Source organism: Suncus etruscus, chromosome 11 (assembly GCF_024139225.1).
Source record: "Suncus etruscus isolate mSunEtr1 chromosome 11, mSunEtr1.pri.cur, whole genome shotgun sequence".
NCBI lineage: Eukaryota > Metazoa > Chordata > Mammalia > Eulipotyphla > Soricidae > Suncus > Suncus etruscus.
Genome location: NC_064858.1, coordinates 2,226,557 through 2,251,909, shown reverse-complemented (window position 1 = coordinate 2,251,909; position 25,353 = coordinate 2,226,557). Strand labels below are relative to the sequence as shown.

The following is a 25,353-nucleotide window of genomic DNA, read 5'->3' as shown; positions in this document are numbered from 1 at the left end:
ACCGTCTGGGATGCTGGGATCTAACCTGGGTCTGTCCTAGATTGGCTGTGTGTAGGGTACTTATCTGAGACCCACCCATTTCTGGGAGGGGTCTTGGGAACCGGATAATAGGTGTGACTTTACCTGCAAGACCCGGCCCATTCCTGGGAGGGGTCTTGGAATAGGTAGATAAACCCGGAAGCCAGGGGATTAAGGGTCTTTGCCTTTTGGCCCAGCTGGGCGCTCTGAGGAAGATGGCTGAAAGAGTTTAGACTCAGGGTAGCCTGGAATGGCTGAATGTTTAAAAGGTTATGAGATAGGCCACACACACGTGGTGGCTAGGGCCTAAATAAAGATGATTCTTCCTGAAGTCTGCGTGTGAGTGAGTGATTTCACCTGGGTGACTCGCCGGCTGCATGGGGGATGAAGCCACGTGGCTGGGGCCTAAGCACAAAGGCCTCCATCCATCGCCGTCCAGCCCCATCCTTCAGCCCCATCCTTAATTATTTAACTCAACAGCTGTGTGCCAGGCAAATGCCCTATAGCTATGCTATCACTCTGACTCCAGCCAAGAAATTTTAGAAAAAGACAAATGAACAAGGCCCTGAGTAGCCCAAATCTGCAGAAACAACACTGAATTGGCTGAGTGGCATTTGTTCCATTTCCTCACCAGAGAGCAGCACTGTGGTTGCCAGTGAGGTGACAGAGAGGTGTGAGGCCCCAGGTCCGAACCCCAGGATCACATGGCTCCCCACCCAAACCCCTGCTGGAAAGCAAAATCCTCCTGAAACTTCCAGTTTGGGCTCAGTCGGAGGTGTCTCCTAGAGAACCAAAGGGGGAAAAAATTACCCACACACACAAAAGAAGTTTCTCCCAGGAAAACTACAGGCTATTTGTAACCATGGTGCTTAAATAAAGATATTAAGCATAAAAGAATAGGGACCAGAGAGACAGCATGCAGGTAAGGCCTTGCATGCAGAAGGACGGTGGTTCAAATCCCAGCATCCCATGTGGTCCCCCAGCCTGCCAGGAGCGAGATTTCTGAGCGTAGAGCCAGGAGGAACCCCTGAGCTGCCGGGTGTGACCCAAAACCAAAAAAAAAAAAAAAAAAAAAAGAAGAAGAATAAACTACAGGCTACTAAAGATCTAAGGAACACCAGGACAGAGTAATGGAGAGTGGGGAGGGGCTTGTCTTACAAGCAAGCAGCTGCCCCTCCATCCCATAGGGGCTCCAGAGGCCATCAGCAGTGATCCTGAGGGCAGAGCCAGGAGTAACCCCTCAGTACTGCCACCAGCTGGGTGTGGCCCCCACACAAAACAACAACAAAATAAGGCAGTTAGGCTAAAAGACAACCAACCTGCCTGTCACTGCTTGTCCTGCAACCCCTATGCAGGCGCCCAGAGCTCAGGTAAAAGTAGGAGGGGTAAGGGGCTCCCAAGTGGAATTCAGGATCTTCCTGCTACGAAAATTAAAGCAAGCGCCCGAGTCCCCAGTGTCTTTCTGGCCCTAATTTTGCTTTTCTGAGTCTTGGCTTACATGGCACTAACAATGTAAGGTTTCTCCTCCAGCCAGATGCTTTGGGGCACACAGCAGGAAGGGAGAAGGGACAGTTAAAAATGCAGATTCTAACTGCCTTGGTCAGATGAGGCAAAGGAGGGATGCAGGATGAGTTTGCTCCAGAAAGCAGCAGCTGCAGCAGTCCTCGAAAGGCCCATTTCCCTCCCTGACCCCGCAGCCACAGTCGCCCCTCAAAGAACTGGAACAACTGCCGAGTCAACAATTCGGAATTTTTTTTTTTGTTTTTACTCTGCAAAACATGATACAATTCTCTGGCTAGAACAGGAGAAAACGGGACAGAAACGGTACTTCAAAGTACAATAGAAAAATATTGTTCACTGGTTTATTTTTCTTTTTTCTTTTTCCAAATGAGTGAGAGGCTATTTACAGGTAAGCAGGTATCCGAGGGTGAATACTAAAATGGCGAAATCTAGTCCTGTTTCAAAGTCTACACGAGAACAGAATTAAGGCACGTTTGATCTGTGAGTTTAAAACAATCCTGCGGGTTATCAAGACGGATTTCGTTTGACTTTCTGTCCCCCAAACACGTGAGCACCAAAATTGTCAAAGAACACTTGATATTTAGTAAAACAGCAAAGGAATGTCCCAAAATGAAGCGGGGGTGGGGGGTGGGGGTGGGCCGGGGGCAGGGGAAGGAGGGGCACGGACATTGCTCAAAAGAAATCTTTGGAGACCAAGTGGACTGCGAAGAAAACACACTAAACACACCCCTGATAACACAAACAAACTAGCAACTAAGGGGCCGGGGAAGTGGCGGCGCTCCAAGCAACAGATATTCAATAAATTAAAGGTCTTTTCAGGTATGAGGAGAAAAGGAAACATCGAGAAGGAATGGACAGCGGGACGGAAGAAAGCGAAGCGGGAGCTGGTGGCTGGATACTGTCGATGGCCTCAGGAATATGTGAATAGCGACGGCCCTTCTTTGCCGTTCCCCTATAAAAATGTCATTTTGGGAACAGGAGTGATGGCACAGTGGGGACGGAGTTTGCCTTGCGGGCGGCTGACCCGGGTTCGATCCCCGGTATCCCGTAGGGTCCCTGGGCCCGCCAGGAGTGATTCCTGAGCGCAGAGCCAGGAGGAAGCCCTGAGTGCCACTGGACGTGGCCCCAAAACCAATAAAGAAAACCCAAAAAACGAAAGAGTAATTTTGGGGGGCTCTGCCCCACCTGTGGCTCAGGGGCAGCCTGCGGTTCTGGGAATGGAACTGGGACTCCCATACCCCAAGCCTGCATCCGAGCCTCCGGGTGCTCCCTCCAGCCCCGACATTCTGCCTTTTATGGAGAACAAAGACTAAACCAACCCTCTTTGAGTGGGATTTCCCCCTCGCCCCATCGGTGTCCAGAGCCAGTCGGCAGAGGCAGGAGCAGCAGCGTTGCTGGAAGGGCAGTGGGAAGACTGGAGGAAGACGAGTAGCCGGCCCGGCACGTGGTGGTGCTCAGTGGCTGCCACCCGCGGCCTGGTGCTCCGGCTTGTCCCAAGAATACTTGGCAGGCAGGAATGTTCCTTTTTGTGTTTCACCCCTAGAGGGAAACAGGGAAAGTCTGAGAGGGAACTGAGGGTGGGTGAGGGGAGAAAACAAGAAACGGGAGTTGGTCCTCGGTGAGAAGTCAGTGCTCAAAACAAACAAGACGACGATGCTTTGGAGGAGTAAAAAAACAATGATCCCCCCCACAAAAAAATATCCCAATTACAAAAGAGAAAATAAAATCACCCCAAGCAGTTCGAGGTCCCAGGGATTCCCGTGACAAGACCTCGAGGAGAGGCGGAGACAGAGCTGCTTCCCAGGTGATGGCTGGGAAATAAATTAGGGGTGTCAGGCCGAGCGCCGTGAGCCATTGGCGCCAGGCCCCTGGCGCTGCAGCCAGAGCTCAGCCAGCTGCTGCGTGGAGCCATAGGTGGCCGCCTTGGAGCCCAGGCACATGCGGTACTGCCGTGGCTCCAGCTGCGGGTCACAGGTCACTGGGTGGTGCAAGTGGACCACCCCCACCTCAGGGCTGCGGAAGGGCCGGAGGCCGGCACGCACCACCTTGGAGAACAGGTCCACGTCCTCCAGCCCCCAGCCCTGAATAGACACGTCGAAGCCGCCCGCACGTGCCAGGTCGCCCCGGTAGATGCAGGCGATGCCGAAGCCATGGTGGCGCCAGAAGCCTGTGTTGCGCGTGAAGGCAAAGGGACTGTCGCCCGGGGCCCGGCCACCATGGTCCCCGTACACCACCCGCGGGTCGTACTGGCTGAAGATGACAGGGAAGTAGGCCTGCTGGCCGGCCACGGCGTTGGCGCGGCAGCGCTGCAGGAAGCCAGCTGTGAAGGCCAGGTCCACATCGCAGAAGAAGAGGAGCGAGTCGTTGGCCAGGTGTGCCGCGCCCGCCTCCAGCGCCCGGGCCCTCGAGAAGGGGCCGGCCACGGGCAGTACCAGCAGGCGGGCATGCGGGTGGCGGCGGCGTGACTCCCGCAGCAGCTCCAGCTGGCGCGCTCTATCGGGATTGGCGTCGGCGCCCGACAACAGCACCACCAGCTGCACGTTGAGACCCGGCGCCAGGCAGGTGCGCTCCACGTGGGCCAGGAAGCGGGTGAACATGTCGAGGCGACCGGCCAGCGGCACCAGGATGTGAACGGTGGCATCGCTGCCGCTGCCACTGTGGGGCGGGGACCGTGGGGCGCTTGGCTGGGCACCGGGCAGTGGGAAGGGCACCAGGCGCTTGAGGGAGTCGGACAGGAAGGCCAGTGAGCCGGCGGCGTCCGCGTCTCGGTCGATGGCGGCTGCCAGCTCCCGGGCGTCCAGTGGGTCATGCTCCAGCAGGTGGGGGCGGCTGAAGCTCTGCTGCAGGTAGGCGTGACGCCGCACGGGCACCGCCAGCTTCTTGCCCTTGTGCTTCTTGTAGAGCAGCAGCAGGTCAAGCACATACTCGGCGCCGTGCAGCGGGTCCACGCGCCGGTAGCCATACTGGATCTCCTTGAAGTCGATGACACGGCCGCGGGCCTTGGCGTTAGCGTTGATGAGCTCCATGACCTGCTGCACCACGTCGTCCAGCGCTGCCCGCTGTGCCGCGTCCAGGCCCCGGCGCGGAGGCTGCCCGTCGGCGGCCGAGTACAGGTGCTTGGCCGTCAGGAAGTCCCAGTCCAGCACCTCATCGTGCCGGCGCGGCTGGAAGCGCATGAAGGAGGGCGGCAGGCCCAGCTGCAGGTCCTCACGGGCCACCGCGGTGCCCCCGTAGCGGCCCATGAGCACCAGCTCGCGGTGCAGCTGCAGCGTGCGGTGGCGCAGCTCGGCGATGCGGCGGCTGAGCAGGTAGCTGTGCAGGAGGTACTGGTGCGGGGGGCTCTTGTTGGGGTGCAGCGTGATGGCCCGGTGGATCTTGCTGCTGTGCAGGTCCCGGATGTAGCCTTTTTTGTTCTGCTCGTAGTTCTCATAGAACAACTGCTGCATCTGTGGGGGCAAGCCGAGGGAGCAGGTGAGGGCGGTGGGCAAGCCGACAGCCAAAGACACCCCCCAAGCGGCCTGAGGGACCCATGGGGTGCTGACATGGCAGAAGCCAAGATACATGCCATTGGAGCCAGAGCAGTGGGACAGCACTAGGGCATTTGCCTTGCATGCGGCTGACCTAGAATGGACCGCAGTTCCATCCCCCGGCGTCCCCTATGGTCCCCCGAGCCAGGAGTGATTTCTGAATGCAGAGCCAGGAATAACCCCAGAGCATCAATGGATGTGGCCCCCAAACACCCAATAAACAAACAAACAAACAAAAAACCCAAGAGGTACCCCAAGCAGAAATGGGTCAAGTGCCACCTGGCTGGGATCCCACCCGTATCCCAACAGCACTGCGGGTGAATAGACCAAAGAAGTAAGAAATGAGATTGGAGGACAGCAAGGGGCAGGGCTCTTGCCTTGCTCATGGCAGACTTGGTCAGGATTGATGCCAAGCACCCCAGAGTGCAGAGCCGGGAGTCTACATTGAGCACCGCCGGGTGCGTGTCCCAAAAGTCAAAACACAAATCAGGAAATTCTTGCCTCCGTGTTGGCTCCCCCTTCCCAACACGAACCGATAAATCAAAATCTGTCGGCACGGAGGCAGTGACCGGACACAGACAAGCCAACTTCCCATAGCCCAGGAGCAGAAAGAGGGGCCGGGAGGGAAGGAGGTGGTGGCTCAAGGTGGCACAGCTCTGCACATGGAAGGTCCAGGTCTAATCCTGGTGGGTAGGATTCAAAGGGAGAAAGCGAAGGCACAGAGGGACAGACGATGCGGGGACATGGACAGCTGCACGGGAAGACTCAGGCTTGCAGTGAAGACGTGGGTGAAGCCCCAAGCAGACTCTGATGCGGGCATGTGACACGCAGAGGCAGGACACAGGCAGACTTTTGCCTGTCACAGAACTGAGAAGGACAGGGCAGCAAGAAGAACGGATGCCAAGTGGCAGGGCTGGGGTCCTGGTTGCCGAGACCAGCACACACGCAGATCCTTGAGCCTCTCAGCTATCCCCAGTCTCTTGGACAATGACCAATGAGTGAAAAGAGTGAATGCCGTGTGACAGTAATACCTTGGGGGGAGGGCCAGCACACATTGGCTGTGACTCCCCACTCACAGCACACAGGGTCTCCCTAGTTCTCAACATGCCAGGGGAGAACCCTGAAAATCCCATTCCTAGGGGCCGCACAGACTCCTGACCGAGCCATGGTCCAATACACGTGAGCACCCAGGACTCAGGGTTCTTCCTGGCTTTGTTTGGTCCTGAGACTCACAAGTGGACCTGTACCATAGGGCAACACCCCAGACTCGGCTCCCTGTCAGGAGAAGGTGGGGCCATCCCTGGGCTGACTGGGACCAAGGGAACTGAAGGGGCAGTCGCAGTCTGGGACCCTTCTGCCAACTCCCTTTGACCAAGACACTTCCGACTCCCTGGGGGCAAGTGCAAAGTTAAGACCCTGGGTATAGGGTAGGAAGTGAGTTCCCCTTGAGTCTCTGAACCCCCAAAGAACAGAAACATACCAGTTCCCTATGGTGACTGTCGGGGGTGGGGGGGAGTGGAGGTGACTCGAGATGCCCAAGCCACAGACCAGTGATCACGGAATAGCTTCGTCCCCACAAGCCACTTGCTGCTGAGTTCCAAGGACCTAGAGCTTTTCAGCCTCAAAAATCAACCGAGGGGCTGGAGTGAGGGTACAGCAGGGAGGGTGTTTGCCTTGCACGCAGCTGAGTCAGACTCAATCTCCGGCAATCCGGATGGTCCCCCAAGCACTGCCAAGAGTGATTCCTCAGTGCAGAGCCAGGAGTAACCCCTGAGCACCTCCTGGTATGGCCCCCAAAACAAAACAAAATTAACCAAAAGGGCAGGAAGAGAGTGCAGTGGGGAGGACGCTGCTGGCCTTGCATGTGGCCAACCCAGGTTCGATCCACATGAAGTCCCCTGAGTCTGCCAGGAGTGGCCCCTCAAAGGCCCCGCTGAAGGCGTCACCCAATGCCTATCTTTGGGCCTGTCAGTTCCCGACTGAGACGACACCAGCCCGTGGGGAACAGCAGACTGTGACCTGGCTGTGTGTGACCAGCCAGGTGTGACACCCCCTCCCAGAAGAATGGGAAGACAGGAGGCCGAGCCTGGGCACCAGGTTCCCCAAGAGGCCCAGGCCACAGCTAGCCCAGCCCGTGCATCCACAGCAACTGTGCCTGTGAGTTCAGGAAGCCACAGACACCGTGATCCAGGTGCCAGCGAGCCCAGTGTTCACAGGTTCATGGGTGCTGAGTTTTCACACGGGTCCTGTTGGCCAACCCCGTGGCTCAGTCCTGGGGTGGCCCACAGCATTGCAGACTCCAGCCCTCATGCCACCCTTGGGTACAACCCTCTTGGGGAAAACCAACACACTGGGGGAGGGAGGGCCACGTGCCAGAAACCAGTTCCACACCAAGTGCCAGAGTTAGGCCTGACCCTCTCTGAGGCCAGAGCATGCCCAGCTCCCATTCAGCCAAGATTGGCAGTGACACCACCCCCCCCCCCCCCGTAGCACCCTAGCCCCTGCAGCCAGGCCCAGCCAGGCCAGAAGTCTGAGGGACTTCAGTTCGGAGCTAAGAGGCAGTTTCACCAACTAAAAACAGACACAGCAGCGCCCAAAATAGAAGGTGCGGAGACCGCCTCACAGGAGTCTGGCTAGAGGAGTGACTGGCCCATGACCAGCCAGGGGGTGGGGGTAGGGGGAACCACACAAGCCCAAGTCTGGTGTCTGGTGGTGGCCCAAAAGCATCACACTCACAGCTGCTTCACCAGCTTGCTTCCCGATGCGCCCTATTTCTGTTTCTTTAAAAGGTTTGAGGGGCCAGAGCAAGAGTACAGCAGGGAGGATGCCTGCCTTGCATGCAGCCTACCTGATCGATCCCCGACATCCCCATACAGTCACCCGAGCTCGCCAGTAGTGATTTCTGAGCAGAGTCAAGAGTAAGCCCCTGGGCCCGAAGAGATAGCACAGCGGCGTTTGCCTTGCAAACAGCCGATCCAGGACCCAAGGAGGTTGGTTCGAATTCCGGTGTCCCATAGGGTCCTCCGTGCCTGCCAGGAGCTATTTCTGAGCAGACAGCCAGGAGTAACCCCTGAGCGCTGCCGGGTGTGGCAAAACCAAAAAAAAAAAAAAAAAAAAGAGTAAGCCCCTGAGCACTGCTGGGTGTGGCAAAAAAAAAAAAAAAAAAGAATTTTAAGGGGCCAGAGAGTACAGTAGGGAAGGCTTTGCCTTGCACATGGCCCTGGGTTCGATCCCCAGCACTGTACAGGGTACCCCCAAGGAGGGCCAGGTATAAAGCCCAGAGCACCATGGGGGGTGTTCCAAAATACACACAAAATACATTCTCACATTAAAAAAGAAAAGAGAAGAAATTTGGGATCAGAGAGATGACTCAGGCCCACCGAGTCCCCTGTGCACTGCCAGGTACTGACCCTCCACACTAAAAAACAAAACCCACCACCACCCCACCAGCATGAGCCTCCCAAGGAGCCAGGTCACGGGAGCCAGGCCCACAGCAGAGAATCAAGGTCCCTCCACCAGCGTTTCCTGCAGGACATGGAATGGAACGATCTTTCAATTAGTAAAACACTTAAGGAAAACAGGGACCAGGGTGTGAGGGGAAGAGAAGGAATCAGGACACGAGGACACAATGTCAGTATTGTGACATTGTGGAAGGAAGGAAGGAAGGAAGGAAGGAAGGAAGGAAGGAAGGAAGGAAGGAAGGAAGGAAGGAAGGAAGGAAGGAAGGAAGGAAGGAAGGAAGGAAGGAAGGAAGGAAGGAAGGAAGGAGCAATCCTTTGAAGTCAAAAAGTCCAGGGACAGACACAGGAAAGCAGGGAGGGTGCGAGGCGTTCCCCAGCACCCCCAAATCCTCAAAGAAGCACAATCCCTGGGAGCCCCGAGCACTGCCGAGTATGGCCCCCAAAGAACACAAATGTAAACCCTCCAAGAGGGACAGAAAGTGTCAGTGGTGGCCAGTTCCCCAACAAGGCCGGGAGGACAGGCAGCCTGGGCTGCTTTCTGTGGCTACAGCTGGGAGTCAAACCGGGGACCCGTGCACCCAGGGCAGGTGCTCTGCCACAGCTCTTCCCACAAGACTTTCCGCAACAGCCATTGACAGAGAAACAGCCCCGCTCTTAAGCCCTCACTTCACTGAGCTGCCCAGCCACCAAGTAAATCCAGCTCCGTGGATCCTAGAGGAAGCGTGTGGCCGCATATGTGGAATCGTGATGCCTCCAAAGGTCCCACTGTTAGCAAAGTGACCCAGAAGGTTCCACCAGGACCACTGAGCCAGAAAACCCTCAGACTATGACTCCGGGAACAAACACTGGCCTTTACTCATCAATTCTCTCTCTCTCTCTCTCTCTCTCTCTCTCTCTCTCTGTCTCTCTCTCTCTGTCTCTCTCTCTCTGTCTCTCTCTTTGTCTCTCTCTCTCTCTTTCCTTCCTTCCTTCCTTCCTTCCTTCTTTCTCTCTCTCTCTCTCTCTCTCTCTCTCTCTCTCTTTTGACAATTCCACTTTTTTGTGTTGTAACAAACATTATGAAGTGAGTTTGTGCCTGCTAAGGGGCCAGGCTTGGGGGTGAGTGGGTGGGGAACTGGGGGCACTGGTTGAGGAGGAGAGGTCCCCCTGGTGTTGAGCCACTAAATGCCCCCAAAACAGCTACATCACGAGCAGAATAAAGCTGAATAAAGCAGCATCCTCTTCCTTCCTGGCAGGAGAAGGGTAATTCCTGACACTCTGAGGTCCTTGTTCCTCGTTGGATTTTCTTTTTTAAAGCCATCCCGTCCGTGGTAATGCCTCATTATAGCCTCTGAGTTTCCCAGGACAAACCCTGTTTCCATTTATGGCTCTAATTCATCTTTTCCACTTGTGGGGGGCTGGCGGGGCGGGCCTGGCGTCCACTTGTTCCCTAGACCCAGCAATTTACCCAGAACCAACGGGCCCCAACCTCACACACACAGCGACTAGGGACTCCACCCCCACCCACTGTCACAGGCTCCCACCCCCACCTGCCACCCTCCCCCACCACCCTCCAACAGCTCTGCCTGGTCCTGGAGCACCCAACGTGCAGACTCTTGGGAGCACTACAAATGCTCCGAGACCTGGTGCTTGTTCCTGAACACAGGGGGAGGAAGGACCTCAAGGGATCATAGTTAAAGGATTCCCTGCTTAGGGAGTTGTGGTAATGCACCTTAGGGGGCACTGCCACCAGATAACCTGACAGTATAGATCCATTTGTCAGAAGTCAACACAAAGGAGGGAAGGGGCAAGAAAATGGAACTTTCCAGAAGAGGATGCTGGTGTGTGTGTGAGTGGGTGACAAGAGTTCGGTAAGGGGAGTTCGGAGTGATGGCGCAGTGGTAGGGCATTTGCCTTGCATGCTGCTTACCTAAGACAATCACGGTTCGATCTCCCGCCATTCCATATGGTCCCCCAAGTCAGGATTTATTTCTGAGCACATAGCCAGAAGTAACCCCTGAGTGTCATGGGGTGTGACAAAACGAAGAGTCAAGTAAAGGGCTTCAGGTCCCTCTGCTGAGCCTGGGGGGGGGGGGGGAGGGAGTCCCCCACAGGTAACATCATAAGGTCTGGCCTGTCCTCATCTCAGACAACAATTGGCCACGAATTCCCAAGTCTGCAAATCCCCAGGACCGGGGTGCCGTACCCTGAAGCCCCACACAGGCAGAGCAGATGCCTGGGCTTGTGACTGCACCCAGGAGGAGGGTGGAGATGAACCCCAAGGACGCGTCCAGGCCTGCTGGCACACACACCCCCTCCCGTGCCCAAGGCGCCCACCCACCCACCAGGCTTTTCCATCACTCACAGCTCACCTCATGCAGGAGCCTGCCCAGCCTCAGGACAGATAGGAAGGGAGAGGAGCAGGCCGAGAGGGGTGGAGGGAAGAGCAGCACCAGGGCAGAGGTGTCACCATCTGGGGGGTTATGAAGAGTGAGGCCGTGGGGGCCAGAGCGATAGTACAGCAGGAAGGGTTTGCCTTGCGCATGACAGACACGGTTTGATCCCTGACACCCTACAGGGATGGTTCCCTTGAACCCCACTAGGAGTGATTTCTGAGCAGAGCCAGGAGTCGGCTGTGAGGACCCCCGGGTATGGCCCTAGGCAAACAGACAAAAAGGAAAAAAAGAAGTGATCACAGCAAATGCGCCCAACACCCACAGCCGAGTGGAAGGGTCCGAGACCCCGGGTCCCGTCACAAGGGCGTCGTTTCAGAGGCCAGATCTGCCGAGTTGCACTGGGACCCATGAGGTGAAGCAAACGGGTAATCCAGGGCGCATCACTCCCAACACCCAGAAGGCCCTGGAAGAAATGCAGAGAACGAGGCCTATGGGCCAAGCCTGCATCCCTGCCCCCTGCCTCAGGAACCGTTGCTCTGGCACCCGCATTCTTAAGCTGTGGGTTATGACCCCAAACCCCAGCACAATCCCTGGCAATGCACCAGGGATCAAATTGGGGTTGGCCAAGTGTGAGGTCAGCAGAGAAATCGCTGCCCCTGCTTCGAACCCTAACAGACATGCCACGTTTCAGCGGAGTGGCTTAGAAAGGTACCGGGTCCTCTGCTCCCAGAATGTCCCAGCGTTTCTAGGGCCTAAAGGGCCACCACCACCCAGCCCGGTCCATGCAGTCTCCCACCCCCACTGGGCACAGGGAAGTTCCTTGACATGAGCTGCTGCACCCCTTCTCACAAGGAGACCCTGGCACCCCTAAATGTCACTGATACCCCCACCCTGCCCGTCCCAGCTGCAGGGCACTGACCAGGCAACTCCCATCCCTCAGGGGCTGAGAGGGCCAAGGAGGCCCCGAGGTTCGAGGTTCGCCAGCCAGCCAGAACAGCAACAAGGGTGTGGGTGTGTGTCATGCCTTGGGCCACCCCAAACTCAAAAGTCCAGAATGATCGACAAGAAAGCAACAGTGACAAGGAAAGTCTTCAAAGCAGGATGTGGGCATGCGGGAGGGCAGCGGGGTGACCGGAGTGTGGGCAGGAGTTCCAGGGTCTTCCCGAAGTCTCAAGCCTGACCCTGAGCCTGGTTCCACCTCAAAAGGCCCCTCAACGCCCCTCCCCGCATGACCTTCAGCAGGGCAAGCTTGATTCTTTGTCCCCCCCAAATATCTATCTGTACCCCCTAAGGAGGCAGAGCGCCTCCGGAATTTAGCAGCGAGCTCCATGCTGCCCAGAACAGTCTCTGGAACCCCAAGTGGGGCCAGAGTTGAAGCCCGGACTGCCCCACCCTCCGCCTGCCCATAGGGCCGCCAGCAGGGCCCACAAAGCCCACAAAGGCTGCTCTGTCTGGCCATTCCTCGAAGTCAGTAAGTCGGGGGGGGGGGTGGGGTTGGGGGGGGAGAGGCCCAGCTCACGCACACAGAGAGTCCAGTCTTCCCACGGGTGTCCCAACTCCTTCATAGGCCCCCGCCACCCCGACTGGACTCTCGGGAATCAGGACTCTCGGGAATCAGGGGCTGGAGTGGAGGGACAGCGGCCAACCATGCCCTGATCCTGACATCCCAGAGGGTCCCCTGTAAGCTCCGTGCTCAGGACTCACTCCTCACTCCTCGTGGTATTTCGGGGTTCCCTATGCTACATGAGGGATGAAAGGGGATCAGGTCTGTTGTGTAAGGTCAGCGTCATAACCCTGCATTTTCCCCGTGTTTTGTTTGTTTTTTTCTTTCTTTTGTTTGTTTTTTGGGCCACACTCAGTGACACTCAGGGGGTTCCTCCTGGCTCTGCGCTCAGAAATCGCTCCTGACTTGGGGAACCATATGGGACGCTGGGGGAGTGAACCAGGATGCCGAGGGATCGAACCGAGGCCCGTTCTAGGTCAGATGCGCAACCACTCCAGCTCGTTTCTTTTGTTTTGAAGTCAAACTCGGCAGTGCTCAGGGCTCACTTCTGGCTCTCACTCACTCAGGTATCACTCCTGGTTGTGCTGGGGGTACCTTGTGGGATGCAGGGGGGAGGTGAGGGAATCGAACCCGGGTCAGCTGTGTGCAAGGTCACAATGTGCTTGGCTTAGGTCCCTGGGTTTTTATTTTAACAGCTGCATTCTGATGAGTCACGGATTATTAGCACAATCCGAGGCATCATTTCTACTGGTAAGAAAGGAGGAAAAGTCATCCCTAGGTTTATAAATGCACCAAGTAAGTAAGTCCCTTTAAAAGACTTTGCCTTCGTCTAATTGTCTTTCACCTGGAGCTCCACCTCAGTGAATGCTCATAACGGGAAGGAAGCTATAACCTGAAACTCCATTTACAGGAAATCAGATAAGATCGTCTTGCCCACTTGCGAGATTAATCCGGCATTGAGTCAAAGTGGACTCAATGCAAACGCTTAAGGGCTTTACAGGAGCAAAATAAGAAGACTGCGGGTCCCCTCAAAGGCTGTGCACAGGACTTGGAAGAGCAGCTCCATTTTAGGCTCACACGGCCAGACCACCAAGAATATTAAAATACAGGGGGAAAGTCTTGTTTTTCCAAGGAAGAAAAAAACTTGGGGGCCATGGTCGGCAGGGCTCGGGGTATGGGGGAGACTATGAAGGGCTGGGAGTTAGGTCCCCAAAGTATGCATTCCTTCCTGTACGCAAAGAACCTAGCGTGTTTTTTTTTAAACTAGCTAGCAGGGGCCTGGAGAGATAGCACAGCGGTGTTTGCCTTGCAAGCAGCCGATCCAGGACCAAAGGTGGTTGGTTTGAATCCCGGCATCCCATATGGTCCCCTGTGCCTGCCAGGAGCTATTTCTGAGCAGACAGCCAGGAGTAAACCCTGAACAATGCCGGGTGTGGCCCAAAAACCAAAAAAAAAAAAAAAAAAAAAAACTAGCTAGCACAAGGCAAGAAGGACACATGAGACAACACCGGAAGTCAGTCGACTTGATAAAAATAACACACTTAGAGGTCAAAACCCCAGTAACAGGAGGAAAAGCGTCATGCTCAGAACTGGAGTTTGAAGCCTGTAAAGTGTGGAGAGGGTGAGGGGTGCTGGGGATGAAGCTGGGGAGAGCACAGCAGGGAGGGCACTTGTTCCCTACGGGTTCAATTTCTATCCCCAAAGCCCAGCTGGGAGGGATCCCTGAGAGAAACAGCAGAGACCCCAGTGACCGCCCCATCCTGGAGGTCCGTCCTCCCCCAAGCTCTGCATAGTGCTGTCACTGTAAAGGGCAGTCTGGAAACTTCTCCAGCCAGTTCTGGGATAGGGGCCTCCCTCCCAACAACTGCCTGCCAAGGAGGCCAGCAGCTTCCCTGCCCTGGGGGGACTAGAGCACCCCCAAACTCTCCAGAGAGCCTTCTGAAACCACACAAAAGCCCCCTACTGTGAAGCCAGTGAGCAAGGGGCACAGGGCTACAGCTATGCTTTCCGACTTCCTGAGCACAGCAGAGGAGTCCGGCACCCATATCACAGCCGGGGAGAGATGGCACAAGGGGGACGGAAATGTAGGTGCCCTGAGATGATCCCCCCACCCGAGAACCCAGGCTTCCAATGCCAACACGAGTGGGCGCATCTTTTCGGGGCCAAGGGGGCAGCCACGGTCACGAATGATCTCAGCCCAGGCCACAGTTTCCAGTTTCCACTGAGTAAGCGCACTGCAACCCGGGCAGTGAGGAGTGCCAAGACAAACAGTCGAGGTGGGGGGGGAGAGGGAGGGGAGAAAAAGAGGGAGGGAGAAAGAGAAAAAAAAGAGAGAGCAAGAGGCTGTGCACAAGGGAGATGACCACCCACAGCCCCCCCAAAACGTTCTACCTCAAGACACTGGCAAAAGCAACAGTCGCACATCAGCTTCTCCTCCAGGCACAGAAGGGCCCCATGAGAGAGGGTCAGCAGGAATGGGGAAGCAGACACACAGACAGATGGACATACAGACACACAGATACAAGGATGGATGGACACTCAGACACATGGACGAACACACAAACACACATGGAGACACCCAGACACGCGTGTCTCTTTCAGGAAGGGGCGAAGTACCTCGTAGGACCAGACGCACTGCACGCCGGCGAACCTGCGCACGCAGCGGCCCACCTCCACGTCCTCGTGGGTCGTGTGCATCTCACGCAGGCAGCGGGCGATGTGGGGCGCCACTCTCCGCAGCACCTCCCGGCTCAGGATCACGCCGGGGCCGCCCATGCAGAAGTTCTCGCCGGGCTCCAGGGCCAGCTTGCCCATCTCCTCAGTGGTGCCCAGGCCCGTCTGGCCCAGGAAGAGCGGCTCGCTGCTGTTGAGGCTCCGCAGGAAGGCCTCCAGCCGCTCGCCCTTGATGTAGATGTCGTCGTCGGCCCGCATGAACCACTCGAAGTGGTCCAGGTAGTGGTCGTACATGTACCGAAGCATCAGGAAGGATTTCTTCTGCGGCGGGTACGCGTCGTCCACGCCCCGCAGTGCCACCACGGGGACCGGCAGCGACATGTCAGAGCCCTCACTGGAGAAGAATTCCACGCGCCCCGGGATGGTCTTGGACCAGGTCCTGGAAGGGAGGGAAAGACACCCTGTTTGCAAACAGTGTGGTTCAAGTGGCAAAAAAAAGACTCCCGCCTGCTTGCCTGCCTGCCTGCCTGCAGGGGCGTCTTCGCATCCACGAGGCAGCAGAGCACACAGCTTACAAACCAAGTATGAACTCACTTCCATGAAACCCAGGCAAAAAGATGGGCATTCAAGGGACCTCCAGGGTCCTCCCCGAGCGCTGCCAGGTATGAGCACCTGAACTGGCACTGTCTCTACCACCCCACCCACTCCCTGTCCTTAGCAAGGCCCAAATCCTCAAGCAGGGATGACCTTAGAACCCATGGACTCTTGAGGAAGCCCCGGAGGGAGGTGTGACCTCTGTGTCTGGCCCAAACTTCCTGATGGAGCCAGGCAGCCACCCAAAGCAGGGTCTAAAAAGTTCATGGCTCAGACTGCTCAAGTCTGCTTGGACTGTAATGCAAGGACAGGAAGTCCACCATTTGTCCCTGATGAGGTGACAGACGTGACATCCAAAAAGTCCTCCCCAATGTGACAGACAGGAAATCCATTTGTTGGATCCCTAATATAACAGACACGACAGCCACCAGTCCCCCATAGTGTAATGGGAAATCCACCAGTCCGTCTCTCTGAGGAAAGGGTCTCTAAGTCCACCAGTTGGTCCCTGATGCAACGGACAGAAAACGTAGGAAATTCCCACTTGCTCAAATATAAGTCCACACAGGCAACCACAGGCAGGACCCCCACATTTCTAGAACCACCACAAACAAACACTCCACTGTCACCTCACTCTGGCTTAACATTGTTTCCTTCCAAGCTACTTAAAAGGGGGGCCATTACTGGCTTTGACACACACAGCCGCAAAATAAAAATATATCCACGGGTGAGCCTGCCCCACACGCAGGCTGTTCCTAACCCCTTAGGCGGACGGGTCTGAGGAAACAGGGGAGCAGCGGAGAAACAATACACCAGGCAGTGAGGACAAGATTAGCCGGAGTCAGCCTGCTCTTTGCGACATGGGCTCTCTCTGCCGTGTGCTGCCTGTGCCAAGTGCTTTCTCTCCCTAGCCCAAAGCCAGGATAGATCCTGTCTTTATTCCAACCAACACCCAATCCAAGGTGGGGGAAAAGTCAAGTCAGGTACAAAAGCAGCTATCCAGTGGACTTTTCTATCTCAAAAAGGTTAGGAAAAAAGGAAGTTGGGGGGATACTTTGCTTTGGGGTTGATAGCTGGGTATTACCTTATATCCCCCCATCCAAATATAAGATGAAATAACTTCAAAGTCCTCTCAACAGAGGGGCCGGAGTGACAACACAGTGGTAGGGTGCCTGCCTTGCACGCTGCAAACTCAGGACGGACCTGGGTTGGAGTCCCAGTATCTCATTTCAGCAGACAGAAAGAAGGGACAGACTTTCTGTCCACCAGGATTCCCCCTCAGGGTCAAACACACTGAGTTTTCCCATCAAGTCCAAGCATAGTCCAGAGATGCAGCATCCTTCACACGCCCAAAAGGAAAAGGGGCCTGAGACAGGACAGTAGGAAGGGCACTTGCTTTGCACACAGGGGGCCGAGGTGTAATCCCTGGCACCCCATATGGCCACCTAGTCTGCCAGGGTAATCCCCCTGAGTGTAGTCAGAAGTAACCCTGAGCACTACCGGGAATAGATGCCACATGCCCCCTGCAGAGAGAGAGATCCCCCAAATGGATCCTTAATAAAGTGGGTGCACAGAACGTGAGGCGGGGGTACAGTAGGTGGAAAAGGATCTAGAGCTGGGAGTCCGTCTGCAGGGCTGGAAGAAAGCAAGCACATGCCTTCAAGCAGAGGCTCTGGGTGTACACCTTGCACTGCTGGATCCAGGATAATAAAATAAAGACCAAGAAACCAGACCCACAAAAAAGGGAAGCCCACTGGTTCGGACCCCAGTCCCACAGGTGTGGTCCCAAAAACAAACAATCAAAAAAAAACCCCATGGAACTCAAACTCCAAAACTAACTGTTGACGCCTAACAAACCCTGCTGGGTGGGTGATACCTGGAGGGTAAGGGTCCCCCATTTGTGATACTGAGAGGCAAGCCTTTTCAGGTGTGTATGTGTGATCTGTGCGTTGAGTGTGACAGGGTGACCCACTAGTCCCCAGTTCTCCTGGAGCAATGCCTACACCAGCTCTGCTTGGGGGTGGGGGGCACAGACCCCCGTCAAGCTATGCACCAACACCCTCACAACTCATCAGGTGACCGAGGGATCAAATTCAGGTAATATCCTTTACGGTATTTCTGGATCAGAGTCTGAATGCAAAAGATGTTTGCCTTTTGTTTTGTTTTGTTTTTGGGCCACACCTGTTTGACGCTCAGGGGTTACTCCTGGCTATGCGCTCAGAAATCACTCCTGGCTTGGGGGGACCATATGGGACACCAGGGATCAAACCTCCGTCCGTCCTACGCTAGCGCTTGCAAGGCAGACACCTTACCTCTAGCGCCAACCTCTCTGGCCCCAGCTGTTTGCTTTTGAAGTTGTTCCAAGAGAGTTAAAAAACCAAAAGACACAGAAGAAATTAAAAAAGGACCCTCCCCGTCTTGACTTTCAAGTCTTCCAAATCGCTTCTGAGCTCATAAATGAGTAACACAGAGAACCTTCCAAGAAGTTCAAACAGACAAGCCCAGAGGCTACTGAAATGCCAAAACAGAGGAACCAGGGCCAGACCAGACCACAAAGCAACAGCCCGAGGGCAGAGGTGCCAGAACTCAGCCAACAATCGAAGTCACTAGACACCTTGCAGGGCAGGTCTCAGGGTAGGACACAGAACGGCCTGTGCTCTTGGGCCTCAGGTTTGAGAGCAAAGTGTGCGCGTGTGTGTATGTGTTAGAACTTGCTGCCCTGCACCTGACACCCTCACATCCACCCTGACACTTTGACACGCCTACAACCTCACACCCTTACTTCCCTATATCCTGACACCCTCACTTAAACCCCATCCTCTGCACAGGGACAGTGGGTCCGGGTCACTCAAGGCCGACAGGGGGCATTTGGAGCCTGCTGAGCAAAGACTTGAATGGGGAACAGGGAGAGTACAGGGGAGGGGGGCTTAGGCATGGAGCCACCCCCAGTTCTACCCCCACCATGGCAATTCCCTAAGCATCCCAGGGAGTAAAGCAATAAAATTGAGTTAGCACATGGCTGTCTCTTCTCTGTCTCTCACACACACAGCGACAGATGCGTCTAGATCTCCAAACCAGATCTCCAAACTTTGCTTTGGCAAAGTCTCCAGAGGTTGCCGGGGAGAGTGGGGGAAAGAAGGGCTCAAGGATATCCCTTCTAGTTTCCATGCAGTGGGAACAGGTACCTGCTCTGGCAAGCCTGCCTGGGAGCTGGCCCCAATCTCTGTGCATCCACCTAATGAAGTGCCAGGGCACTGAACTCTTGCTGAGGTGAGGAGACATGGGGCTCCCAACCCCGCTCAGAGGCCAGCAGCAGCACCCAGGACCCAAGATTCCTGGGCTCAGGAGTGGATGCGGCAGGCAGCTGGGGTCGCTGTCAGAAAAATTTCCAAGAGGCTGGGGATTATCTGAGCCCCTGTCCCCCACATAACTGGGGGATCCTGTGGTGCCAGAGTTCCAACACGGGCTCAGCTGTGCTGAGCAAGTGTGGAGTAAACTGCTTGTGACCTCCTGGTCCGAGAGAAAAATATTTTTTTTAAAGGTTTATTCATTGATTAATTGGTTTTTGGGCCACACCCAACGATGCTCAGGGGTTCCTCCTGGCTCTGTGCTCAGAAATCGCTCCTGCAAGCTTGGAGACCATATGGGATGCCAGGAATTGAACCAGTCTGTCTCAGGTCGACCATGTGCAAGGCAAATGCCTTACAGCTGTGCTATTTCTCCAGGCCCCAAGAGAAAAATCTTGACCCAGAGAGAGGGCCACTGTCAGCTAAAAAGCATCCCAAGGGGCTTGCAAGCAGCTGATCCAGGACCAAAGCTGGTTGGTTCGAATCCCGGTGTCCCATATGGTCTCCCGTGCCTGCCAGGAGCTATTTCTGAGCAGACAGCCAGGAGTAAACCCTGAGCACTGTTGGGTGTGGCCCCCCCCCCCAAAAAAAAAAGCATCCCAAGATAGTCTGAGCGACAGTCCCATAGGGGCGTCTGCCTTGCCCATGCTGACCCGGGTTTGATTCCTGGTACCTCAGATGGTCCCATAAGCCCTGCCAAGAGTGATCCCTGATTGCTCTAGAGCCAGGAATAGGGCTAGGTGCGGCCCAAAAGCCAAAAAGAGTTTAGAAAATCATAAATATATTTACTTGACGGGGCCCAGAGCAACAGTATAGCGGGGAGGGCATTTGCCTTGCACGTGACTGACCGGGTTTGATCCTCGGCATCCCATAGGATCCCCTGACCCTACAGGAGTGATCTGGTAGGTCTGGTTTACAGCTAGACATGGCCACTCCAAGGAATTAAGGGGGCTAATCAAGGCAGACAACAGGGTGCAGCCTCCTGAATCTCCTGAACTGCCCAGAAAGGGGAGGCCTGAAGCAGTGCTCTTGGGGTAGGAGCTGCAGCCCAGCCACAAGGGAAAACTGCAGAGCAGCCAGTCTCTCCCAGGGAGCCTTCTGGCCCCACACAGGTGCCAGGTTGCTCTGCCTGAGGCCATGGCTGGCAGCCTGCTGGCTGGCACCCAGCTCCAACCTGCCTTATCACGCCCCTCCATCTCCAGAGCCTCCTCTCCACTGATAAGGCCCAGGAAACGGCCCTCCAGGCTCAACTATGACAATGTCCTCCAGGCCTGAGCAGCTCCTGGGCTGCTTCTTTTCTTGTTTGTTTTCTGTTAGGGGGCCCCAGTGGGCAGTGCTCCAGACCGCTCCCCTCCAGCCCATCCTCCCAGCCTGAGGAAGGGCAGAAGCACAGCAGAAGCCAAACCTGCAGATCCGGGCCCTAGCAACTGGTGGCCAGGGGGTTCCAGACCCTGGTGAGCCGCTGAGACAGGAGCACCCCTGAGGATGATGCCAGGCCACTTGGCCTCCTCTGAGAAAGCCAGCACTACTTTATAGCTGGTTCCAGGCATGCAGGGGACCAAGCGGGTAACACGGAAGGCCTCCCAGGGCCCCGATGAAGCTGGACCTGGCGCTACCCAGGTCAGACGCCTGCTGACATTTCTGTTTCTCCAGCCCACATCCCGAACTTCCTAGCAGTCCCAAGCCAGCCTATAACAGTGCCCGCGGGCAAAGAGTGAAAATCACGACTTTCTTCTGGGAAACTAGAGAACAAAGCCCCCCTCTCCGTCCCCAGTGGAAGGCAAAGAAAAGGTGCTGTTTCCGCTCGGATATCTGGGCAGAGCGCGGTGGCCCGAAAATGCTTTTTCTTTTTATCAAAGCGATGACTTTGGGGGAAAAAAAAAAGAAAGAAAGAAAGAAACTAAACCACATCCAAATTCTCCAGGCATAAAGCAGGAAGTGTCGCCAAGAAGCCTCGGAGACAGAAGAGCCACTTGTGCCTCGTTGAGACAAAAGGGGAACTTGTGTACCGGATATTAAAATATTATTCAACCTCTGATAACTTCAACAGGAGGGGCTGGCAGGAGAACAGAAAGACCAGCGGCAAGACTTCAGGAAGCACAGGGGATGCCACAGGAGAAGGGGAAACTTAGCAGGTGGGGGGACAAGGTGCTGCTTGTAGGGTGAGGTAAGACGGTTTGGATGGGGAGGGGGAACCCTAACATCAGAACAAAAAAAAAAAAACTGGACTTAGATCAGGATCTCAACGTCTGGGTCTCAAATGGCAGAACCAAGAGCAGGGGGTGAGGGGATAAAAACCAAGCAGGGACATGCAGGCGACCCAGGTTTGATCCCTGGCATCCTGGAGCGTGGCCAGATGTAGCCACCAAAAGAAGCGGGGTGCTGAGTGTGTGTGTATGTTTCCAAAGGGGGGGCCCTGCCAGGGCAGTTCAGCACTCCAGGAATCAGGCTCCAGGTCATGTCAGACCCCATCACTGCGGCTACAAGTGGGACGAACACCCCAGAAGCTGGGACAATGGGTCCTGCGCCCAGAGTCTGTGCTTCCTCCCACCCCCAAAACCATATCTATGGGGGGGCCGGTTCCAGGCTGCCCTCCGAGACTATGTGGCCAGTAGAAAGTTCTACCGCTGGCCCAGGTCCTCCTGCCATGGCGCCCTTCCTGCACCCCACAGCCCCCCAATCCTCCCCGTTCTTTCCCCCTCAGCTTCCCTAGTCATGTTCTGGGAAGCTCCCAAGCCAGGGCCTAGCCAGCCCCCTCTCAATATCTGAGTCTCAATCACCAGCTCCTCCTGGTGCCTTGATTGGGTCAGAGACACTGACCAACAAGCCACGGAGGCCAATGCAAACACAAACACCCCGCTTCCCACTGTTCTCTCTCCAATGCCCTCCCAGTGCCTGCACCCCTTAAACACTTTCCCACGCCTGGACCCCAGCAGGGCCATGCCTATGTCTGCCCACAGGATGGAAGGGGGCCCAGGGAGCGGGAGCAGCTGAGGACGGTTGCGGCCGTGGGCGGGAAGGCAGTGTCGGCAGTGGCCACGGAATGCAGCAGGGACGGGACGTTGCCCCTGAGCCCCCCCCCCCCCCCCGTTTCAGATCTGGGAATAAAATGTGGGCAAAGCCAGCTCTGTTATGACAGGGAGGTACGAGTCAGAGGAAGGCACTAGTCAGAGGGAGACCCGAGGCCTCCAGCTGATGCTCTAAGGTGCCTGCAGCACTCCCAGACTGTCCAGGGTCTGACTCGAGCAACAGAAACTTCTCCCGCCACCCAGAAGCCAAACCCTCTTATTCAAACAAAGGAAGACCAGGGTCGGAGCCCTTTGCACAGTGGGGAGGTCTTGCATGTGGCTGACCCTGGCTTGATCCCTGGCATCCCAAAGGGTGCTCCCCACCCCACCCCAGCAAGGCCAGGAGTGATTTCTGAGCGCAGAGCCAGGAAGGAGTCAGCCCTGAGCATCCCTGGGTGTGACCCAAAAGCTAAAAACCAAAAACACTAGGAGTCCAAGTGATTCCGAGGTTAAGGCGTAGCTTTGGTGCCCAGGGAGCACCTGAGCCAGCATCAGCCCAGAGCCCACGCCTGGTACCCAGCAGGCTCCTCTGGCATGACACCATCCCGAGCCCAGCACAAGCTCCTGCCCCAAGGCCAACCTCAGCACAAGAACCTTGATGGGAAGTTCAGATGGGGTGGGGATGGGGGAAGCAGCAAAATTCAGATGGGGGTGGGGGGAGGAATGAGGGCAGAGCAAGGAGAGCCCTGGCCTCCTTCTCCCAGAAACTAAAGGCAGCTCCACAAGGCCAGGGCTTGGGACGCCATCACCACCGACAGATTCACCCACATATCCTGACCCCTCTGGGACTCAAGCTGCTGGATTCAGATTTCTGAAAATGTGTCAGCCAAATAACCCAGGTGCCTCCCAGTTCTGCCACTTAGCAGCCTCACTTTGCTGACAAGGCCCCTCAAACACCCTCCACTGCCCCTAAGGAGGTCTCAGGTCACAAAGGAGCCAATTTGGGGGTACAGTGCGGCAGGGAGGGCGTTTGCCTTGCACACAAAGGACCTGCGTTAGAGCCTCAGCATCCCACAGGGTCCCCCAAGCCACTCAGGCGTGATCCCCAAGCACAGAGCCAGGAGTAATTTCGGATTCCAGCTGGTGTGGGCCCATCCCACAAGAGGGTGTGGGGCCATCTATCCTTTGTGGGTTCTCACTCGGCTCCCCTGAACTTCAGGGGAGACACACACCCCCCTCTGAACTCTGCCCGGAAGGTCCCCCACCTTCTCTCTCCTGTGCTCACCCCCCTGAGAACAAGGGTCCAGAAGAAGTCTCTAGACTTCAGCCACCGGGTAGATCTGCCCCGGAGAGACGGGGTGGCTAAAGTGTTAAGAATCCACGTCTGAGCTGTGCAGGAGGGAGGGGAAGACTCACTGTAGCGGGGTGAGGGGACCCCATGACTCCCACACCCGCATCTGTGCCTGCGTGAGGAGGGACTGTGAATGCAGGAGCCCACCACACCCAGAAGCGAAGCTTGGTCTCCAACTCCTTTTGCACCCACACCCCACCTCTCACTTGGGGGGGGGGGGAGAAAGAAGCCAGCATGGAGTTAATCCCTTTGTTAATCTGGAGAGTGATTCGCCCGCTTGTTTCCAGGCCCCTGTGGCCGAGGGGGGCCCGGGAGACACCCCGACACCCACCTACCCAACACCCCACCACTCAAAGTGTTGCTCCCAGCAGCCAGGGGCACCTCTGCCCATCATGTCAACAACTCGGGGGGGTCCAGGAGCAGCAGCTGCAGCAGCAGGCAGAGACCCCTCCCTCCTTCCCCTTTCTTGGGGCTCGGGGTGCGTGGGCCGGGGCCTTGCACGCACTGGGGTCTCGCGGGGTCTCGCCAAGGGGGTGCCCCGGGGGCCCCCTCACCTGTGGGCGGCCACGGCGCGGGTGCGCAGGTACTTCTGGGCCGTCATGACGCCCACGAAGAGGAAGCCGCCGTCGGGGGCCGGCGCGGGAGGGGGGCCCCGCGCCTGGGCCCGGGTCCGAGCCGGCGCCGCGCAGCCCCGGGGCCCCGCGCGGGGCAGCACGAGGCGCGAGGCCAGCACGAAGCCCAGCACGAGCCCCAGCAGCACGCCCGGCCAGGCGCGCCGGCCCCGCGCCGCCATGCCTCGCACCCGCGCTAGGCCCGCCCGCACGCCCGGCCCGGGCTGAGGCGCGCCCGCCAAGCGCCCCCCGCCATCGCCAGCGCGACGTCCGGCCGCCCCGGCGCGGACCCCGACCCGGCCTCGAACCCGCCGCCGCCCGCGCCGCCGCGCATCCTCCGCTCAGCCCGCCATGGCCGGCCGCGAGCGCGTTCTGCGCCGGATGGACCCTCGCGGCTCCCGTCCGCGCCGCCCGATTGGCCGCCGGCCCGGGGGGGGGCGGGTCACGTGTGTGTGGGCGGGGCGAGGGGCGGGGCCACGCTGGGGGCTGCTGCCGGCCTGGCCCCGGGGTGGAGCGCTGTGGGCGCGGGTTCGAGGCCCGGCCTGCTCGCACCCCCGACCCCGTTCACCCGGGGTGCCGAGCATTGCAGAGGGTGACTCGGAAGCCAAAAACAACAAATAAATAAAATAAGCAAGGGGCCGGGGAGATAGCACCGAGGCAGGGCGTTGGCCTTGCATGCAGAAGGACCATGCATTGGTCCTCAAACTATGGCCCACGGGCCACGTATTGCATTTGCATCTGTTTTGTTTCTTCATTGCAAAGTAAGATCTATGCAGTGTGCATAAGAATTCGTTCCTAAATTTGGTTTTTACTAGAGTCAGACCCTCCAATGGTCTGAGGGACAGTGAACTGGCCCCCTGTTGAAAAAGTTGGAGGACCCCTGAATGATAGGGCCTCCCATAGGGCCCCCCTTTGAGCCTGCCAGGAGTGATTTCTTTCTGAGCAGAGGGCCAAGAGGAACCCCTGAGCACTGCTGGGTGTGACCCCAAAACCAAGAAATGCATAAATACATAAAAAATAAACAAGCAAGCAGAAACTGTCCCGAGCTCCGGGTCAGGTGTCAAGCCCGGTTTGTCCCCGACTTCTCAGGAGGGCCACCGGGCCTGTCCCCAGGGCGCAGGATTCCTAAGCACACAGGCAGGAGCTCAGCCGGCTCTAAGCATTGCTGGGGGTGGCTTAGAAGCCAAAAATAAAATCAAACAAGCGAGCAGAAACTAGCAGGGGCCCTGAGTTCTGAGACAGGCCTTGCAGGCGGCCAACCCAAATTCCAACCCCGATTTCTCAGGAGGGCCAAGGAGCCTGTCAGGAATCTGCCCTAAGCATCCCTAGGTGCGGCCTAACCCTACCTCCTCAAAAAGAATACACA

At 56.6% G+C, this 25,353-nt stretch overlaps 1 protein-coding gene across 1 annotated transcript; it reads right to left on the bottom strand.

Annotated features, from left to right (window-relative positions):
• Positions 1-3,135: 3,135 nt before the first annotated feature.
• Positions 3,136-24,169, bottom strand: CHSY1 (chondroitin sulfate synthase 1). The gene is made up of 3 exons (XM_049782671.1): positions 23,931-24,169; positions 15,023-15,518; positions 3,136-4,985 (listed from the first exon to the last, which is right to left on the bottom strand). Exons 1-3 carry the CDS (start codon positions 24,167-24,169, stop codon positions 3,372-3,374), a joined length of 2,349 nt encoding a protein of 782 aa, XP_049638628.1. The 3' UTR covers positions 3,136-3,371.
• Between the last annotated feature and the right edge of the window lie 1,184 nt (positions 24,170-25,353).